The sequence below is a fragment of the Oncorhynchus keta genome, chromosome 11 (assembly GCF_023373465.1).
Source record: "Oncorhynchus keta strain PuntledgeMale-10-30-2019 chromosome 11, Oket_V2, whole genome shotgun sequence".
NCBI lineage: Eukaryota > Metazoa > Chordata > Actinopteri > Salmoniformes > Salmonidae > Oncorhynchus > Oncorhynchus keta.
Genome location: NC_068431.1, coordinates 24,209,071 through 24,226,357, shown reverse-complemented (window position 1 = coordinate 24,226,357; position 17,287 = coordinate 24,209,071). Strand labels below are relative to the sequence as shown.

Here is a 17,287-nt window from a genome sequence, read left to right as displayed (position 1 = left end):
TTTCATAAGGTTGTTTAAAAAAGGTCTATATTCTCATAGGCCTTTGTGCCTGTTTTTACTGAAAAGAAAAAAAGAAAAAAAGAAAACAAGCTTTGTAGTTGTATCCGCTATAATAAGATCCTCTCAAACTTTGTTGAATAACCAACCGTGACCTAGTTTCGTTACTGCAAAGACACCTAGGAAGCACGGAGCACGACCAATGAGTTTGTGTAGGTTTTTAAGAAACCCTCTCCTTGACTTGCATCTTGTACTGCACACATCAGAAAATCGACAGAAGAGTAATCTTGAGGGACTGGATTCTGAAATGTTACAGATGACGCTCCCCACGGTAACCTGCCACTCTGTATTTTCATCCCAAAGCCTGGCCTGAGTCTCGCCCTGTGTCAACATGGGAGAGCCCTCATAAAGGAATCATTTATACAAGGCCCAAATGCAGTCATCCAAGGGGCATTATGTACTGTACTGTGAAACTCACAAGGAAGTCCCTGCTTGTTCAAGTACTGCTCTAAGAATGTATGGATGTCTGGGGAATCAGGTCTGTGTTGTTAGCGAGGACAGACTATCTGTGGAAGCTCTTTTTGAAGGCACACTACAAAGTGCTCAGGGATTTGTTCTTGGAAAAACAGAGAGAACAAACGACCTGGATATTAACACACAGGAGGAAATTATATGTGGGTGAAGGTGTACTGTTATTCTAAACTTGAGGGGACATGAGATGGTGATGGGCGAAGGCTCCATACTCAGGGATGGAAATTAAAGTGAGCTAGCCCGTTGCTAGTACTTTTCAGACCGGACTAGAAAGTGCCTCAGCAGCCCACCAGCTAGAGAAATTTGGTCTTTTCAAATATTGCATGGCACAGATTTTGGATGGCACAGATTTTTGACCTCGGCTAGTACAAATTGCAGCTTGCCAGTGCGTAAAATCCTCAGGTTCAATCCCTGTCCATACTACACTGTAATTGGATAGCTTGAAATGAAATATGATCAAAAGCAAATACATTTTCTCTAGTGTATGCTTATGACTATGTTCTTCAATTGCAATAAATAGAGATTCTCAGAATATAATGAAAAGGGATAGAATTATCAATTTGGGGTCTAACAGGGACTTTCACTCACACAACATTGAATGGCTAATTTCAAATACCCAATTAAATTAAAGGCAGATGAGACCTGTAAATGTATTAATAGGTTACACATGTCACGTCCTGAACTTAGTTCCTTTTTTATGTCTCTGTTTTAGTTTGGTCAGGGCGTGAGTTGGGATGGGCATTCAATGTTTTTGTTCTATGTTTTGTATTTCTGCTTTTGGCCTGGTATGGTTCCCAATCAGAGGCAGCTGTCAATCGTTGTCTCTGATTTAGAACCATACTTAGGTAGCCTGTGTTCCCACTATGATTTGGGGGTAGTTGTTTTCTGTTTTGTGTATTCACCTGACAGAACTGTTTCATTTCTTCCATTCACTTTGTCATTTTGTTTCGTGTGTTCAGTCTAATAAATTAACATGGACACTTATCACGCTGCTTTATTGGTCCGATCCTTCCTACTCCTCCTCAGACAACAAAGAGATTCGTTACAACACAATGTAATTGGTTACACAAACTGGTCAGTCTGGGCAAGGAATGCTGACCCAGTTTTAACAATGTAACGTTGTTTTACAGCATCAATTCATAACAACAAGATGTACACATGTCGTCTAGTAAAATTAAAGATACTTTAATAGAAAATTACTCACCCAGTAAAATACCACTTCAGTAAAAGTCTGAAAGTATTTGGTTTTAAATATACTTAAGTATCAAAAGTAAATGTAATTGCTAAAATATACTTAAGTATCGAAAGTATAAATCTTTTCACATTCCTTAGATTAAGCAAGCCAGATGGCACTGACAGTCAAAAGCCTCGACCAATAGAGGGAGAGCAGAGACAGACCACCCCTCTCCCTTGGCTTGGTCCCTGTGTATGTGTGAGTGGGAATACTGAATGAGGACTCGCTCGCTGCATGCTGCCACAATTTGCAGTGGATTTAAATAACCTTCAGCACAGAGAACACCAGAGTCGAAGGAAAAACTCCAAAATTGTAGATTTACAAAAGAGAGCAAAACATCACTGTCTTGTTGTCTGTGTTCCTGTTAGAAAAAACACTACTATAATACAAGAAGACGGCAAAGAAGAAGCACAAGTGTTCAACGGTGTCAACAGATTAAATTGGAAGAATGTATAATTCTATGTGTTTCCTCATCCTGTCATGGGTGTTCGCTCTGCTCGTGTTCCCAGGTAAGACTACTCTCCCTCTCTTTTTCTTTCTCACCATCTACAGCTCTCTTGCTTGTGTGTTGGTACTAATGTTGCAAAGTGATAAACCGTAGCAACAGAGTTCTACGGGGGAGCTACATTTGACAATCACACACTCTGCCTCACTCTCCCCTCTCCCTCTTTCTCTCCCAAGAATTGGTCTGTTACTGTCCATATATGCTGTTGTAAAATATTCAGATGAAATACAGTGGAGGAAAGTGGTCCAGGCATTGTTGATTCTACTAAAAAGCTTTGGTCTTAGCTCAAGGAGATACTTGCTTAATTTTGTGTCCTCACAAGCTCCCGCAGCATTGCCAAAACTTGCTTCCATTGGGTTTTGATGTAGACAGAAACTAACGTAAAGAAACGCTTGCATTGGCAACAGCATACAGTGCAGAAAACCTGTTTTGTCCCATTTTGAGTCTAGCCAAGGAAATTAATATTGATCATTCTGGGGCCATGTCTAAGGAGAAGCCTATATTCTCCAGGGTAACGGAACCGCTTTTTTCACACCATGACTTCAAGGTCTGGATAAGTCGTGTCGGTCGCAGCTAGACGTGCAGCGTTTGTGAGTGACTTTGACATGTTAATCAACAGAGAGGAGAGTGTGTGTTTCATAATTGATGTTCAGGGAAAGAGAGTCTATGATTACAATTTGAAAGGGCTTGAGGCACATTTCTATTTGAATTGATTTACTTACTGTTATTGGATATATTACTGGAGCAAAATTCTACATTTCTGAAAATTGTGTAGGTCATATTTTTCAGGATTAGCCCAATGTAGTACATTATCCAAACAATCCTCATATACCACATTGTACCTACTTCCTCATGCAAGCACACACGCACGCGCGCACGCACGCACACACGCACACACGCACACACACACTTCTAAAAGTCATGCACAAGCTGAAACAGTTATATTGCAGGGGTGTGTCCGAGCTTGCACTGGATGAAGACGCAGCAAAGTCAGGACAGTTAGCAATGCAGATGTCATGTGGTGGCCCTACTCACCAAGAGCTTTGGGGTCAATAGCAATCCGGCATGACTAACAGACTCCATCTGTTCCACGGTGACATCATAGGGCCTATAGTTGGGGCACCGCCCGCCACTGGGACAATGACATCAGGAGAACACTGCTGTCTAGGCAGTGCAGTCACTCAAATGGAGACTCAATGTGGGTATGGTGTTGTACAATATTGAAGGGTCCTTTTTGATACTCTTCTAGCCAAATGGGTGGATTATTCATATCCCACTGCAACTATGGGTATTGACTTTTGGATGTTGAATGATACGCTAAGGCATGGACCTTAAGACTCCTCCATAGACCCTTAAGACTACTCCATGGACTATAAGACTTCTCCATGGACCCTATGACTCCTCCATCTCCTCCTAAGACTCCAGGAGCAGGATATTTTATACTCCTGGCCAACAACAAGCTACTGACATAATCTTATGGAAAATCTACAGTGTCCTGGTCTTTCAAATGCCGGCACACCTACCCATAGCCTCCCATGTATTATAGAAATTAAAGATTTAAATGTCAATACACCGTGATTAACATGAATTCAACTACTCAACTAGGACCCTTTCTTTGAATGAGATGTAGTCAAAAATGTGTATGGTCATACTTTGGTAGAGACACTGAATAAGCTAAATCTGTGTGCTCTGTCCCTACAGTACCATTACTATTGTACTCTCTCCGTCACAGCCCAGAGCAGGTTACATCCTTGTCAAAGTTCATCAAATCAACCAGCTTCATAAACAGTACAAGCGCACTGGGCCATTCACAGATGTATGAAGGACTCTGTCTGCTAAGGTCAATGTGGCATCCATTTTGTCTTTTTGCACTCAATCAATAGTATTGTATACTATATATCATTTGGCATAGATTTATTTTGCTTCTCTGTGTCTACTTGTTTTATACTACATCTCAGCCGAAATACACTGAAATGTAGTCTATACTCCCTCAGTGTATGAAACTGACCCTGTTGGTTGCATTGGATATTACCTGGAAGACCTTAGTGGGAAACACTGGTCACTTCCCTCAAGATGAGAATGATTGAAGGAAATGGATGTGATTTCCTGTAGAATCCAGGACCTGTCATATCGAGTAACTGTGATTAGACACGAGAGACCACATTACTTAAATTAGGACTGGACAATCTGACCAAAATATCATATTACAGTATTTTTCAAATTTCTGACGGTATAACGGTATTAGATGGTATTTTGTGTTTCTGAATAGAAAAAGTTGTAAATATACATTATGGGTAGTGCATTACTCTAGGATGGCAACAAATGGATTGTAAGTGGTTTTAATGGGCTTTTTCAATTCTGATTTGTTTTATAGTGGTCATCCAAACTTTAACCAAAAATAATAGGAGTACAAACCTGTCAATTAAGTATTCAGTCCTATTTGTTTAGCATTTCGTAGGAATTAAAGTATATTTTGCAGCCTCAAACTCTGGTGCTTCCCAATGGTTGACATTTGCATAGTTATTGGTTCAATTCCAGAATTCACTTGTAATTCCTTAATTTCCTGCACTCATTTGTTCTAATTTACATACGGTGTCACAATTTTTTGGCCTTCTGTTTTTTTACTTGTTGTGCTAGCGACAGAGAAGGTAGAGAATCCTCCATAATCTAGCAGTGCTCAGCTGTTAGCAGTCTTTTACCACTGGAAAAACGTTTTTTTTTATTCATTACACAATTGTTGCATATAACAATTCAAACATTATAATAACTTTATAGAAGGTACTGTTGATAAAATACACACCGGTGTGTAGATCAATACCGGTGTATATAGTAAAATACATTATACCGCCCAGCCCTGAGTAAATGACTACAGCCTGACTATAAGGTGCCACGCAGTGCATTCGTAAGTGTTTCGCAAACCACCTGTCTATATGGTCCTTGCAGGAAGCTTTCATAATATGTATGAGTGGGAAGATGAATATGATCCCATTAAAGTTTGGGGTTCTCTTGTTAATTTTCATACAGTAATGCTATAGACTTGCCGGCTGATTCACAAAGCATTCTTAGCAATTGTGCACACTCGATGCAATTCATTATCTTCGACAGCTCTGTGCGACTGGAGCACAATGTTTTGTGTCTGGCTGATTATTTTGAACACACTAAGAGATATGTTTATCGTATTCATCCTTGTCTCAATTACAGGGTGATGTATAGAGCCCAACAGTGGACACGTCATAATACCCATAAAACCTAGCAGGCAAATACGGAATTGGTTCCAATCGTTTTTTCAACACATATAAGGTCTGTGTTTCATGTAGGCTTTCCCTGGTGTAACGTTTTGATAACCATGCAAATCTCTCTTGGACAAGGTGACTTTTTATCTATATATTAATCTATATTTACCTTTAGATTTGAACATGCAAATTAGCAGGAAAGTTGACATCATGCAAGGCTACAAATCCCTGAAAGCTCCTGCACGTCATTTCTAGCTACCTCGATCCAAAATAACATTTATATTGAACATTTTCATTTACTGTTTCATATTTTATTTAAATAATAATTGTTGGATTATATTATGCATTTGGTCTTGTCTTGTATAGAATACTATCCTAAATCTTTGCCAAGAAAATAGCTAATTAGCTAACTAGATGATATTAGCAATATACCCTTATTTTACCAGATCTATTTCTCCTTCAGCCTTTTATAAATAACATAAACATCTCACTTGAAGTAAAGATTAAATTATTTATTAATTTATTCATGCCACAAACCTGCGACATCGAAGAACACCAAATGAACTATTATTACAATCCAAGAGCGCACAGATTATTTGGCTTTTCCATTTTAGGAATCAGAACAGCTCAAATAACACAAAATATAAAACAGCATTTTCGGTGGGTGAATTACAAATGGAGAAACAACTGGATGTTTTAGGTAGGTTTAATATAAAATACTAGGTCAACTCCAGCAGAATGAGAAACACACTTACCAGACTCTAAACAAGGAAGCCATGCCTAAACGCAGCTATATCAACATCCTTCTTGTCTATTAATCAGATCTATGTTTATGCTGTCAATTGTGAGCAGCATATTTACTATACATTGTCTGAACCTCAGAAAAAGCAGGAGGATGACAGAGATACAATGGGGGGAATAGGTAACAAAACTACACCATAACACTTTTAAATGTGTTACTGAGTCTAGATGTTATCAAATCAGGAGAAGAACAAGTGAAAAAGCAGAATAGGGAAAATAAAGAAGGTAGGGTGGGTTTATAGAGATGATGGATAAACATAAAATGGGGTGTTGGAGTGCTTCTGCACCCCTTTTAAGGTCAGTCTGTCACATATTTCATGTCAAGTCATATTCGGGGTCACAGTGGGGTCACATTCCATCTCAGTTGCAAGCATTGAAATCGTGGTCATCGTGTATCTGTGAATCACAACAATTAAAACGATGAGTGATCAAAGAATTAACCAAAATTGAGCCATAAACAATACAACTTTAGCATTGAGGACAGCATTTTGTTGACAACATGGTGGTTTACGCAAAGTCTACCGTGTGTGAATGATGAACGAATCTTACCCCAGCTATACAGTAGGTCCAATAGAGAGTGTGTGGTCACCTAAGGATGAACATCAACCAGTACTGGGATCATTGGAGATTTGGGATGTTTTGCTCTCAAACTGCTCCTTTGAACGTCTTGGGGTCTGCGTCTATAAAGGTCAAGTAGAAAATGGAGGAAGTTAACAATCTGTGGCTTAGATTGAATTCAAAGTTGACACAAATGATAAATTAAGCAATACAATGCAAAACACTACTGCAGGCCAGTACAATACCCTACACAGCAAGCGGAACCTAAAGGAGCATACAGTACCAACCAATAGTACTCACTCGAAAGACAGGTGTGGACCAGTGCTGCCTTGGCTGCAGTCTTCTGGTCAGTAGCTGCTCCAATAGCAGCCACCGCCAAGGCATCAGTCAAGAAGATCAACTTGAACTTAAGAGTGGAGCGTGCGTTATATATTATTAGGTAGCCAGTAGCCTAGTGGTTAGAGCGTTGGGCCAGTAACCGGAAGGTTGCTGGATTGAATCCCGAGCTGACAAGGTAAAAATGTTTGTTTTGCCCCTGAGCAAGGCAGTTAACTCACTGTTCACCGAAGATGTGGATGTCGACTAAGGCAGCCCCCGCACCTCTCTGATTTGGAGGGGCTGGGTTAAATGCAGAAGACACATTTCAGTTGAATACATTCATTTGGACAGACTAGTGTCATGACGTTGCCCTCTTTGGGTACAGAAAGCCCCACCCCTCTCCTACACACATGCTGCTGTGGTCAGAGAGAGGTCGTAAATTCCTGGAGGAGATTATCTCCTCATGGCCACAGTATAGAGACAGAGTGAATTTTCATAGAGAACAAAGGAATTTCTTCCAAACAACATTTATGTTCTGGAGAAGGTATAAAAGATCGGTGAAGAATCTACAAACTGGTCCGTTTGGCACAATTTGGTGAAACTCAGGGGAAGCAATACGACGACATTACCATAACACTGTTTATATAATAGCCTCAGATATTAGGTTTACATTAATTGTTGTATTAGATGAATGAGGATGATACTGTTTGTAAAATTGTGTAATGTGATTTTGGTTGCAGACCAGCTTACCTCGATAACCTGAGGGGCAAGGTTTGAGTAGATGGCTGAATCTTTTGACCATACCACATGGTTAAACTCTTAGAGTATTGATACCGACAGAATAAGAACAAGTCTTTCATATTAATTGCAAGTCTGCAGCTAGGAATTCGGTATCATTGAACACAAAGACCGACAACCGCTGAAACATCTATCCATAACGACATGAATGAATGTCACTCTGAACTATCCCTTCTTAACCACGACAGAGAGGGCAGACAAACTCTCCAACAGTGTAACGGATTTCCTCCTCTTCGTCTGAAGAGGTGTAGCAAGGATCGGACCGATACGCAGCGTGGTAAGTGTCCATTTTTTAATAGAAAATACTGAACATGCCACAAATACAAAGTGAAATGGAACTGAACCAGTCCCGTGTGGCACAAACACTGACACAGGAAACAATCACCCACAAAATACCCAAAGAATATGGCTGCCTAAATATGGTTCCCAATCAGAGACAACGGTAAACACCTGCCTCTAATTTAGAACCAATCTAGGCAACCATATACCTACATAAACACCTAGATGGAAACAACCCCATAAATCTACAAAAAACCCTAGGCAATACAAACGCCCTATATGAGACAAAAACACACATATCACCCATGTCACACCCTGACCTAACCAAAATAATCAAGAAAACTAAGGTCAGGGCGTGACAAACAGAAACAAACTTTTAAACAGAGATCCCGACGACACACTGAGCGTAAATATTAATATTGATTGCAATTGTTCCCGAATGAGTGAGCGTTCATGTGCAAAACATTAGCATTTCAATTGTAATAATTATCAACTGTGTGTTGTCTTATCTCAGTCGACCCCCACTTTCCTTTTTTACACCAAGCCGCGATGTCAGTTTATCCCACTAGGGAAACTCCGTTATCATTTCCTTGTAACTATCTACTGTTTGTTTAAGCATTTCTGTGAATTACTTAGTTAGTAAATAAATGATTTAAGACAATTGATGTATGGATGACTCATAGTGAAGACTGGGTTCATGCAGATAACCAACAATCTACGGCAATTGGAATGAGACTAACGTGAGGTAAAATAAATAATTCATTAATTCAGAAGACTATTGATCAGATATGAAAATATCTGAAAAGATGTATTAGGAAAATTATAATTTTGTAATCTGAATATTTTCCTTGGTGCCTCGACTTCCAAGTTAATTACAGTTACATGATTAATCAGTTTAATCGCGTAATAATAATTACAGAGAGTTATTTGATAAAGATTAATCTTCAGTTTAATGATAGTAAAGACACAACACTAGGTATCGCCCCTTTCCCTGAACACAGTAATTCTACCTCAAAATGTGTGCATACCAATTCATCTAAAACCAACCATAGCAGGTAGGACTTAATAAGGTTACAAAACCTTGCCTACTAGCTATTCGAATGGTCTACTGTCCAGAGGGTAGCAACAAACAGATCAATGTCTTCCCGCAGTAAAGTAAGCAAGGTGTTCGTTCAAGAGGATGCTAATCAGTCCATATCTGAAACATATAAAAAAGCCAAACCAAAATAATACAGCTATCTAGGGTAGCTACAAGTCAAGTAGTACTTGAAGTAGGCTACTGTTAGCAGTTGATGTTATTCTTCAATAACACAGACCCCAAAGCAAATCAGGAGAAAATATATTTATTCAAAGAGAACAAATCATAGTTGTTATGCTGGAAAGTAGATGGCAGATGTTCATTCTTCCCTGTCCTAAATGGTTTATCCCCTGAACAAAGAGACAGAATGTAGTTTATACCCCAACCCTAGCCTGTGATTGACCAAATAGAATTCCTTACAGTAAAATTGGGAACATGGCCAAATAACAAGTATCCCGTTTTAGGCTTAATGTATAGACAATTCAGACCAATGAGAACTGGACTTTAGTCCTCTGCATTGCGTAATTATCATCAAATATTCTTACACTCCCCTTAGACCATTTAAAAAAGAAATATACTTCAAATGTATTTTTAGAAAACAGAATAGAAAACATCAAAAAATAGACTATGAAAAAAATGATCTGTAATCATTCACATTAAACACTTTGCATTTTGTCGTGGAAATACTAATCAATTATGAGGAGAGACAAGGTCAGAATATCACCAATATCACCAATCAGAATATTACCTTATTCAAAACGTATTCATAATATTGATTAATTATTGCAATAATGAAGCTGGTCGATGAACCACCCCTAGATGATTTGTTGAGAGCCCAATGAGCGGTTTTGAGCCACAGCATTTTATGACAAAGTATATCCTCCTGAATGTTCATGACAAACAATAGATGTATGGAATAGATCACAAGGTTAGGATTCATATGAAAGATACTAATAATTCACAGCAGACAGTATCTGCTGTAAAGACTGTTCTCATTGTGTAGAAACACATACCCAAGCCATCTCTCCCTGGTACCTTCCAGCACACAAACACCAACTCATGCTATGGAATGCGGTCTTTAGGTTTTTATCACCGAAGGCATCGTAAATCCACTGTCAGCATTAAGCCCCCAGTGGCTCAACTCAGAAGACCACACACATATGAGTGTTCTAAAAACCATATTCTAATCCATTAAACAACCATTTGATGCAATAACAGTATGTTAACATAATCTTGTAATTTCGCACTCACATTCCCCCATTTTGAGAATTCTCTCAACTTAAAAGAAAATTACAAGATTTGAAAACATGAATTCACACGCAGAAAACATATAAGGCATCAAACAACTTTGAACCTTTCTGGCGCAGGTGCTCCGCTAGCGACCGACCTCGACAACATCCGGTGAGTGCAAAATTCAAATGACAGAAATAGTAATATTTAACATTCATGAAAATACAAGTGTCATAAATCAAAATAAAACTCCTTGTTAATCCAGTTACTGTGTCAGATTTCAAAAAGGCTTTACGGCGAAAGCACACCATGCGATAATCTGAGGACAGCGCCCCGGACACAAAAGCATTAAAAAGACATTTCAACCAGACAGGTGCACCAAGAAAGTCAGAAATAGCGATAAAATAAATGCCTTACCTTTGAAGATCTTCTTCTGTTGGCACTCCAAAAGGTCCCAGCTACATCACAAATGGTCCTTTTGGTCCTTTTGTTCGATAAATTCAATAATCCACTAGGGTTCCTTCCTTTAAAATGCATACAAAATGAATCCCAAACGTTACCAATAAACTTCTCAAAACAAGTCAAACAAGGTTTATAATCAAACCTCAGGTACCCTAATATGTGAATAAACGCTGAAATTTAAGACGGAGAATCGTTATTGTCTTTCCCGGAGAAAAACTACAAAGAACGCGCTCTCATCCACACGCATGAAAACACTACAGCCAAAATGGGAGCCATTACATTCTATCTCATTTTTCCAAAAACAAGCCTAAAACTCGTTCTAAAGACTGTTGACATCTAGTGGAAGCCCTAGGAACTGCAATCTGGGAGGTTATATTTTTTATGATTTGTTCTCGGGTTTTCGCCTGCCATATCAGTTCTATTATACTCAGACATTATTTAACCTCTCTAGGGGGTATGGGATGGTAGCGTCCCACCTGGCCAACACCCAGTGAAATTGCAGAGCACCAAATTAAAAAACAGAGATGCTCATAAAAAAATGCATAGAACACACAAGTGTTATACATAGGTTTAAAGATGGACTTCTTGTTAATCCAACCACGGTGTCAGATTTCAAAAAGGCTTTACAGTGAAAGCATACCATGCAATTATCTGAGAACAGCGCCCAGCAGACAAATAATTACAAACAGTTACCAGCCAAGTAGAGGAGGTACAGAAGTCAGAAATAGCGATAAAATTAATCACTTACCTTTGATCTTCATATGGTTGCACTCACAAGACTCCCATTTACTCAATAAATGTTTGTTTTGTTTGATAAAGTCCCTCTTTATATCCAAAAACCTCAGTTTTGTTCGGTAATCCACAGGCTCAAAGGCAGTCACAACAGGCAGATGAGAAATCTAAAAAGTATCAGTAAAGTTTGTAGAAACATGTCAAACGATGTTTATAATCAATCCTCAGGTTGTTTTTAGTCATAATAATCAATAATATTTCAACCGGACAAAAGCTTTGTCAATATAAAAGGAAAACAAGAAAGGCGCACTCTCGGTCGTGCGCATGAAAAACCTCTGGAACAGTGCAGTGTCCACTCATCCAGAGTGGTCTTACTGCCTCATTTTTCAGAATACAAGCCTGAAACAATTTCTAACGACTGTTGACATCCAGTGGAAGCCATAGGAAGTGCAATTTGAATACTAAATCAGTGGAATCTGTATAGGCAGTCAATGGAATGCTACAAACATTTTAAAAATCCCACTTCCTGGATGGATTCTTCTCAGATTTTTGCCTGCCATTTCAGTTCTGTTATACCCACAGACATTATTTTAACAGTTTCCGAAACTTTGGAGTGTTTCCTATCAAAATCCACTAATTTTATGCATATCCTATCTTCTGGGCCTGAGTAGCAGGCAGTTTAATTTGGGCACGTTTTAATCCAGAGGTGAAAATAGTGCCCCCTACCCTAGTGAGGTTACCAGTTTTAGAATCTTTAGAGTGTGTTCTATCCAAATCTACCACTATATGCAAATCCTAGCTTCTGGGCCTGAGTAACAGGCAGTTTACCTTGGGCACGCTTTTCATCCAGACGTCAAAATACTGCCTCCTAGCACAAAGAGGTTAACTCAAAGATATAGGAAAAAAATGACTTCCTTGCACAAGTATACTACTATTGTAAATTACCATCTGTTGGTTCATTGAGCCTTTAACCTTAATGTAAAATTAACCTTCATTGGGAATATAAACATTCAAATATCATTAAGAAATTATCAGCAATTTAAATCAGAGTTTTTTCATCAGTATGAAACAAAACATAATGTTGATACTGAGCATACTCCCCTTGGTCAGCATAGTGGAAATAACTGTTTCCATCCCAGAAACTAAAATTAGAATATCTTGTTGGACAAATCCAGGTAAAGAATCCCGGTTTAAGTCAAATATATTGTGTTGGTGCCTAATCAACATGACCCAGGACAAGCGTCATGATTCCACTTTTTATAAGGCAACTCCTATAGTCTCTTTCTGCCATTAGCACCATACCTGCTATAGTTCCTGAGTGTTATCACTATCATCAAAAATGTACTTTGGTAATGGATATATGTCAAATAGATTCGGATCAGTTTCATTCTCGGGATCAAAGTGCCCCTCTCCATTCACCAGGGCATGCTGAGAATAGTGTCCAAATCTTTAGTTCACACAACTTCTTTACCCATGTCACAATTAGTACAACAACAATCAAAACAATCAATACCTAAAACATGAATTGCTTCACTCATATAGTTATTAACATACTAAAAACTTACTCAAATCAATTAGTCAGTTTTTTAAAAATCATTCGGTTTCCAAATCATAGTCAAAACCCAATTAAAAATATGGAATGACATTCTTCAGTGATTCACATTGGTGCTATGACTCAAAGCTAAAACCCTCAACTTAACACACATCAACACACGGATCCCGGTAGCGGGCTGAAATTACACAACATATGGTGATCGCTACATAAATAGTCATATTAAACATGAATGAAACATGAATGAAAATAGGACTGTCTCACATGTATCGAAAGCCTAGAATCTTGCTAATCCAACTGCGTTGTCAGATGTAATAAATGATTTACTGTGAAAGAATACGTTGCGATTATCTGAGGATAGAGCCCCATAAAAAAAACTATTTCAACCAGCACAGGCTAACTAAATCACAAACTGCATTAAAATAAATAATTTACCTTTGACGATCTTCATCTGTTTGCAATCCCAATGCTCATTGTTACACAATGAATGATCTTTTGTTTGATAAAATCCGTTTTTATAGCCTAACACAAAACATTTTGTGAACCGCTTGTGTCGTGAATTCCGTCTCATTCCATTTTCGACGACACCTTCGAGGGTAAATACCCACACAAAACGTGACTTTTCCAGTCATGTTTGGTTTCATTGCAATCAACTGGTTTGTTTGTAACACAACCAAACGTGATGGGCCATTTCGTGGGATGTATTGACTGAAAGAAATCGATTTGAAGACAACAAGTAATGACATCGCTGTGCACCAATGATATGACCACTGTTTCGTTGATTGACTGTATTTTAACCCAATGACCACTGATCATCTTGAAATCTAGCTGGGTAGATAGCCAATGAGCTGAGATAAACATCAATATGCAATGGTTATGTGTTGGAAGACCAACCCATGTAGTAAACTCTGGCGTAAAGAGAGTCATTCGCTATTGAAGTTTCATACCGGAAGGAGCTATGCATATTATGCACTGCATTGTTTGGTAAATGCGCCGATTCAGCTGTTTATATATCAATCATTATGGCGACTAAGTCAGGGAAAGCTGAATCGAAGTCTAGATATACAGGTGTACCCACAATTTTAGAAGAAACTTATCTGAAAAGTGAGACAGAGATTGTTGTAGGATGATTCATTTAGTGATTCCCAAATGGAGTAATTTTTTGAACGGAGAGGACATGTTTTGGACTGGTAAGTTCTTCTCATGCTAATGCCCTTGTTTGAAATTAATAATCTAAACTATTATTTGTGATTTATTTAAATTTTAGAAGCAATATATAAAAATGTCATGTAAATGAAATGTGAGATGCGTGTGTCTGCCGCCCCACCCCAACCCACATGAAATAGCCTATTTGAGGCTGTTGAGGGGAGAGCAGGCCCGCAACATTGGCCAACGTGAAATGGAGACAGTAGATACAGCTGGTCTGTTGTAATATAATAGAGACAGTAGATCTAGCTGAAATGTCATAATATAGAAGAGACAGTAGATCTAGCAGGTCTAATAATATATTCAACCTTATGTTCCCTGTACTCTATATATATATATGTTTATTATACCTGTTGATACTCACTTTACAGCAGAAAGAGACTGCTATGGCACTTGGCATCAGCAGCACAATATTGTGTAGAGCTTTGGCAAAGTGGGTGGGGTTATATCCTTCCTGTTTGGCCCTGTCCGGGGGTCTCATTGGATGGGGCCACAGTGTCTCCTGACCCCTCCTGTCTCAGCCTCCAGTATTTATGCTGCAGTAGTTTATGTGTCGGGGGGCTAGGGTCAGTTTGTTATATCTGGACTACTTCTTCTGTCTTATCCCGTGTCCTGTGTGAATTTAAGTATGCTCTCTCTAATCTCTCTTTCTCTCTCGGAGGAGGACCTGAGCCCTAGGAACATGCGTCAGGACGACCTGGCATGATGACTCTTTGTTGTCCCCAGTCCACCTGGCCTTGCTGCTGTTCCAGTTTCAACTGTTCTGCCTGTGGCAATGGAACCCTAAACTGTTCATATTTACTCTAGAGGTGCTGTCCTGTTGCATCCTCTTCAACTACTGTGATTATTATTATTTGACCCTGCTGGTCATCTATGAACGTTTGAAAATCTCGGCCATGTTCTGTAATAATCTCCACCCGGCACAGCCAGAAGAGGACTGGCCACCCCTCATAGCCTGGTTCCTCTCTAGATTTCTTCCTAGGTTTTGGCCTTTCTAGAGAGTTTTTCCTAGCCACCGTGCTTCTACACCTGCATTGCTTGCTGTTTGGGGTTTTAGGCTGGGTTTCTGTACAGCACTTTGAGATATTAGCTGATGTACGAAGTGCTATATAAATAAATTTGATTTGATAGAGGACTGAGGGTCTTCCAAATATTGAAAGTGTCTAAATAGTTACCCATGTTATTTTGTAAATGTACATGTTTTTTTCTTCATATTTTTTTCCCCAATTTTTGGGGTGTGTGTGTTAGAATACCATTTTGGCATTTTGTATACAGTTATGTGTTTCAAAATCTATACCTTCACCAATTTGGTCACTTGGGTACATTTGGGCTACTTGTCATGTAGCAGCGCACTCATTTTGGAAGTTATCATTCTGAAACTTTGCACAAGTACTGTTGCCCTCTTATATGTTTCACTGAAATTGTCCCCATCATCCTATCTGAATGTTTGTTTTATCTTGTTCATTTTAAAGATGATTATACAACAATAAAACGAAAAAACGTATGTTTTTTTTCATTGTATTATCTAAACCAGATCTATTGTGTTATATTCTCCTACATTCAATTCACATTTACACAAATTTCAGAGTGTTTTCTTTCAAATGGTACCAAGAATATGCATATCCTTGCTTCTGGGCCAGAGCTACAGGCAGTTAGATTTGGGTATGTCTTCAGGCGGAAATTGAAAAAAATAGGGGGGTAGCTCTAAGAGGCATACAGTATAATTGTCGATAATTCTATAATCAACTTTTCAATCACGAATATAATTACAGATCGGTATCTCAATGCATTCTTAATCTGAATTACTATACATTTAGCAGTGTTTAGACCTCCTCAATCAACCTGATAATATAAACAATTTTAGACAAGTCAAAATCAATTTTGGGCACAGTTGACCAACCCCCCCCTTCAGGCACTCAATCTTCTGGCGTCTCTTCATTGGTTCTTCTTCGGATAGCTTCATAGTTCACAGTGCCCATGATAATGTCCCTATTTCAGTTTCTCACCTGGGTTGCCACCACCTTTACCACACATTATATCTTGGCCATTTGCCGACCAGCATAGCAGCAACATGAGAGAAGTTTGGAACAGATCGCTCTCCATGCTCACAACACGTGGACTCCTGTCAAAAAAACAGTTGACAGCTTTGATTGCATGCTGCACACTGGTTGATGGCTCGGACTCAGGTCTCTCTGAAGAAGTGGGGCAGACAAGACTGTATTGAATGCCTTTGTCACTCTTCTTCAGCCGGTTAGAGAGGGTTTTGAGGTTCACACCGTTCTCGCCCAAATTTTCCCGGCCATGCATCAAGACACCATCTGACGTCACCTTTCATGATAAGACCAACAGTTTAGTTCAGTTAATTTCTGATTAAGGTAATCCAGACAAGCATTTACTATATGACGAATTATAACTTTTACCAATTACTCGTAATACAAAAAAAGAGAAAAAGAGAATAACAACACATTCTGTTGACTTTTTCTTCTTCAAAAATGGTTTATACTCCCCATCACACTGTCAACTTCATCACAGCACCACAGGATCAGAAAGTTAGACCTCTAACCCATTCGGGAGAATCCCACAAATCCAGCAGACCCAATCTATTGAGATTTGTATTGCAAACAAAACAGAACATATAAAACAACAGCACACTCCTTCATATATCACTCAAAACACTTCTACATATCACTGAAGACACTTCTACATATCACTCAAAACACTCCTACATATCAAACAAGGTGTGTAAACTTCAATCCCAAAACATCAGTAGACT

At 38.8% G+C, this 17,287-nt stretch overlaps 1 protein-coding gene across 1 annotated transcript in view; it reads left to right on the top strand.

The window, feature by feature from the left end:
- The first annotated feature begins 1,955 nt into the window (after positions 1-1,955).
- Positions 1,956-17,287, top strand: part of LOC118389959 (opioid-binding protein/cell adhesion molecule-like) — a 351,866-nt gene continuing 336,534 nt past the window's right edge. The window contains exon 1 of the mRNA XM_035780004.2: positions 1,956-2,271. Coding sequence (XP_035635897.1) covers positions 2,211-2,271 — 61 coding nt within the window. The 5' untranslated portion in view covers positions 1,956-2,210. The remainder of the gene's footprint in view (positions 2,272-17,287) is intronic.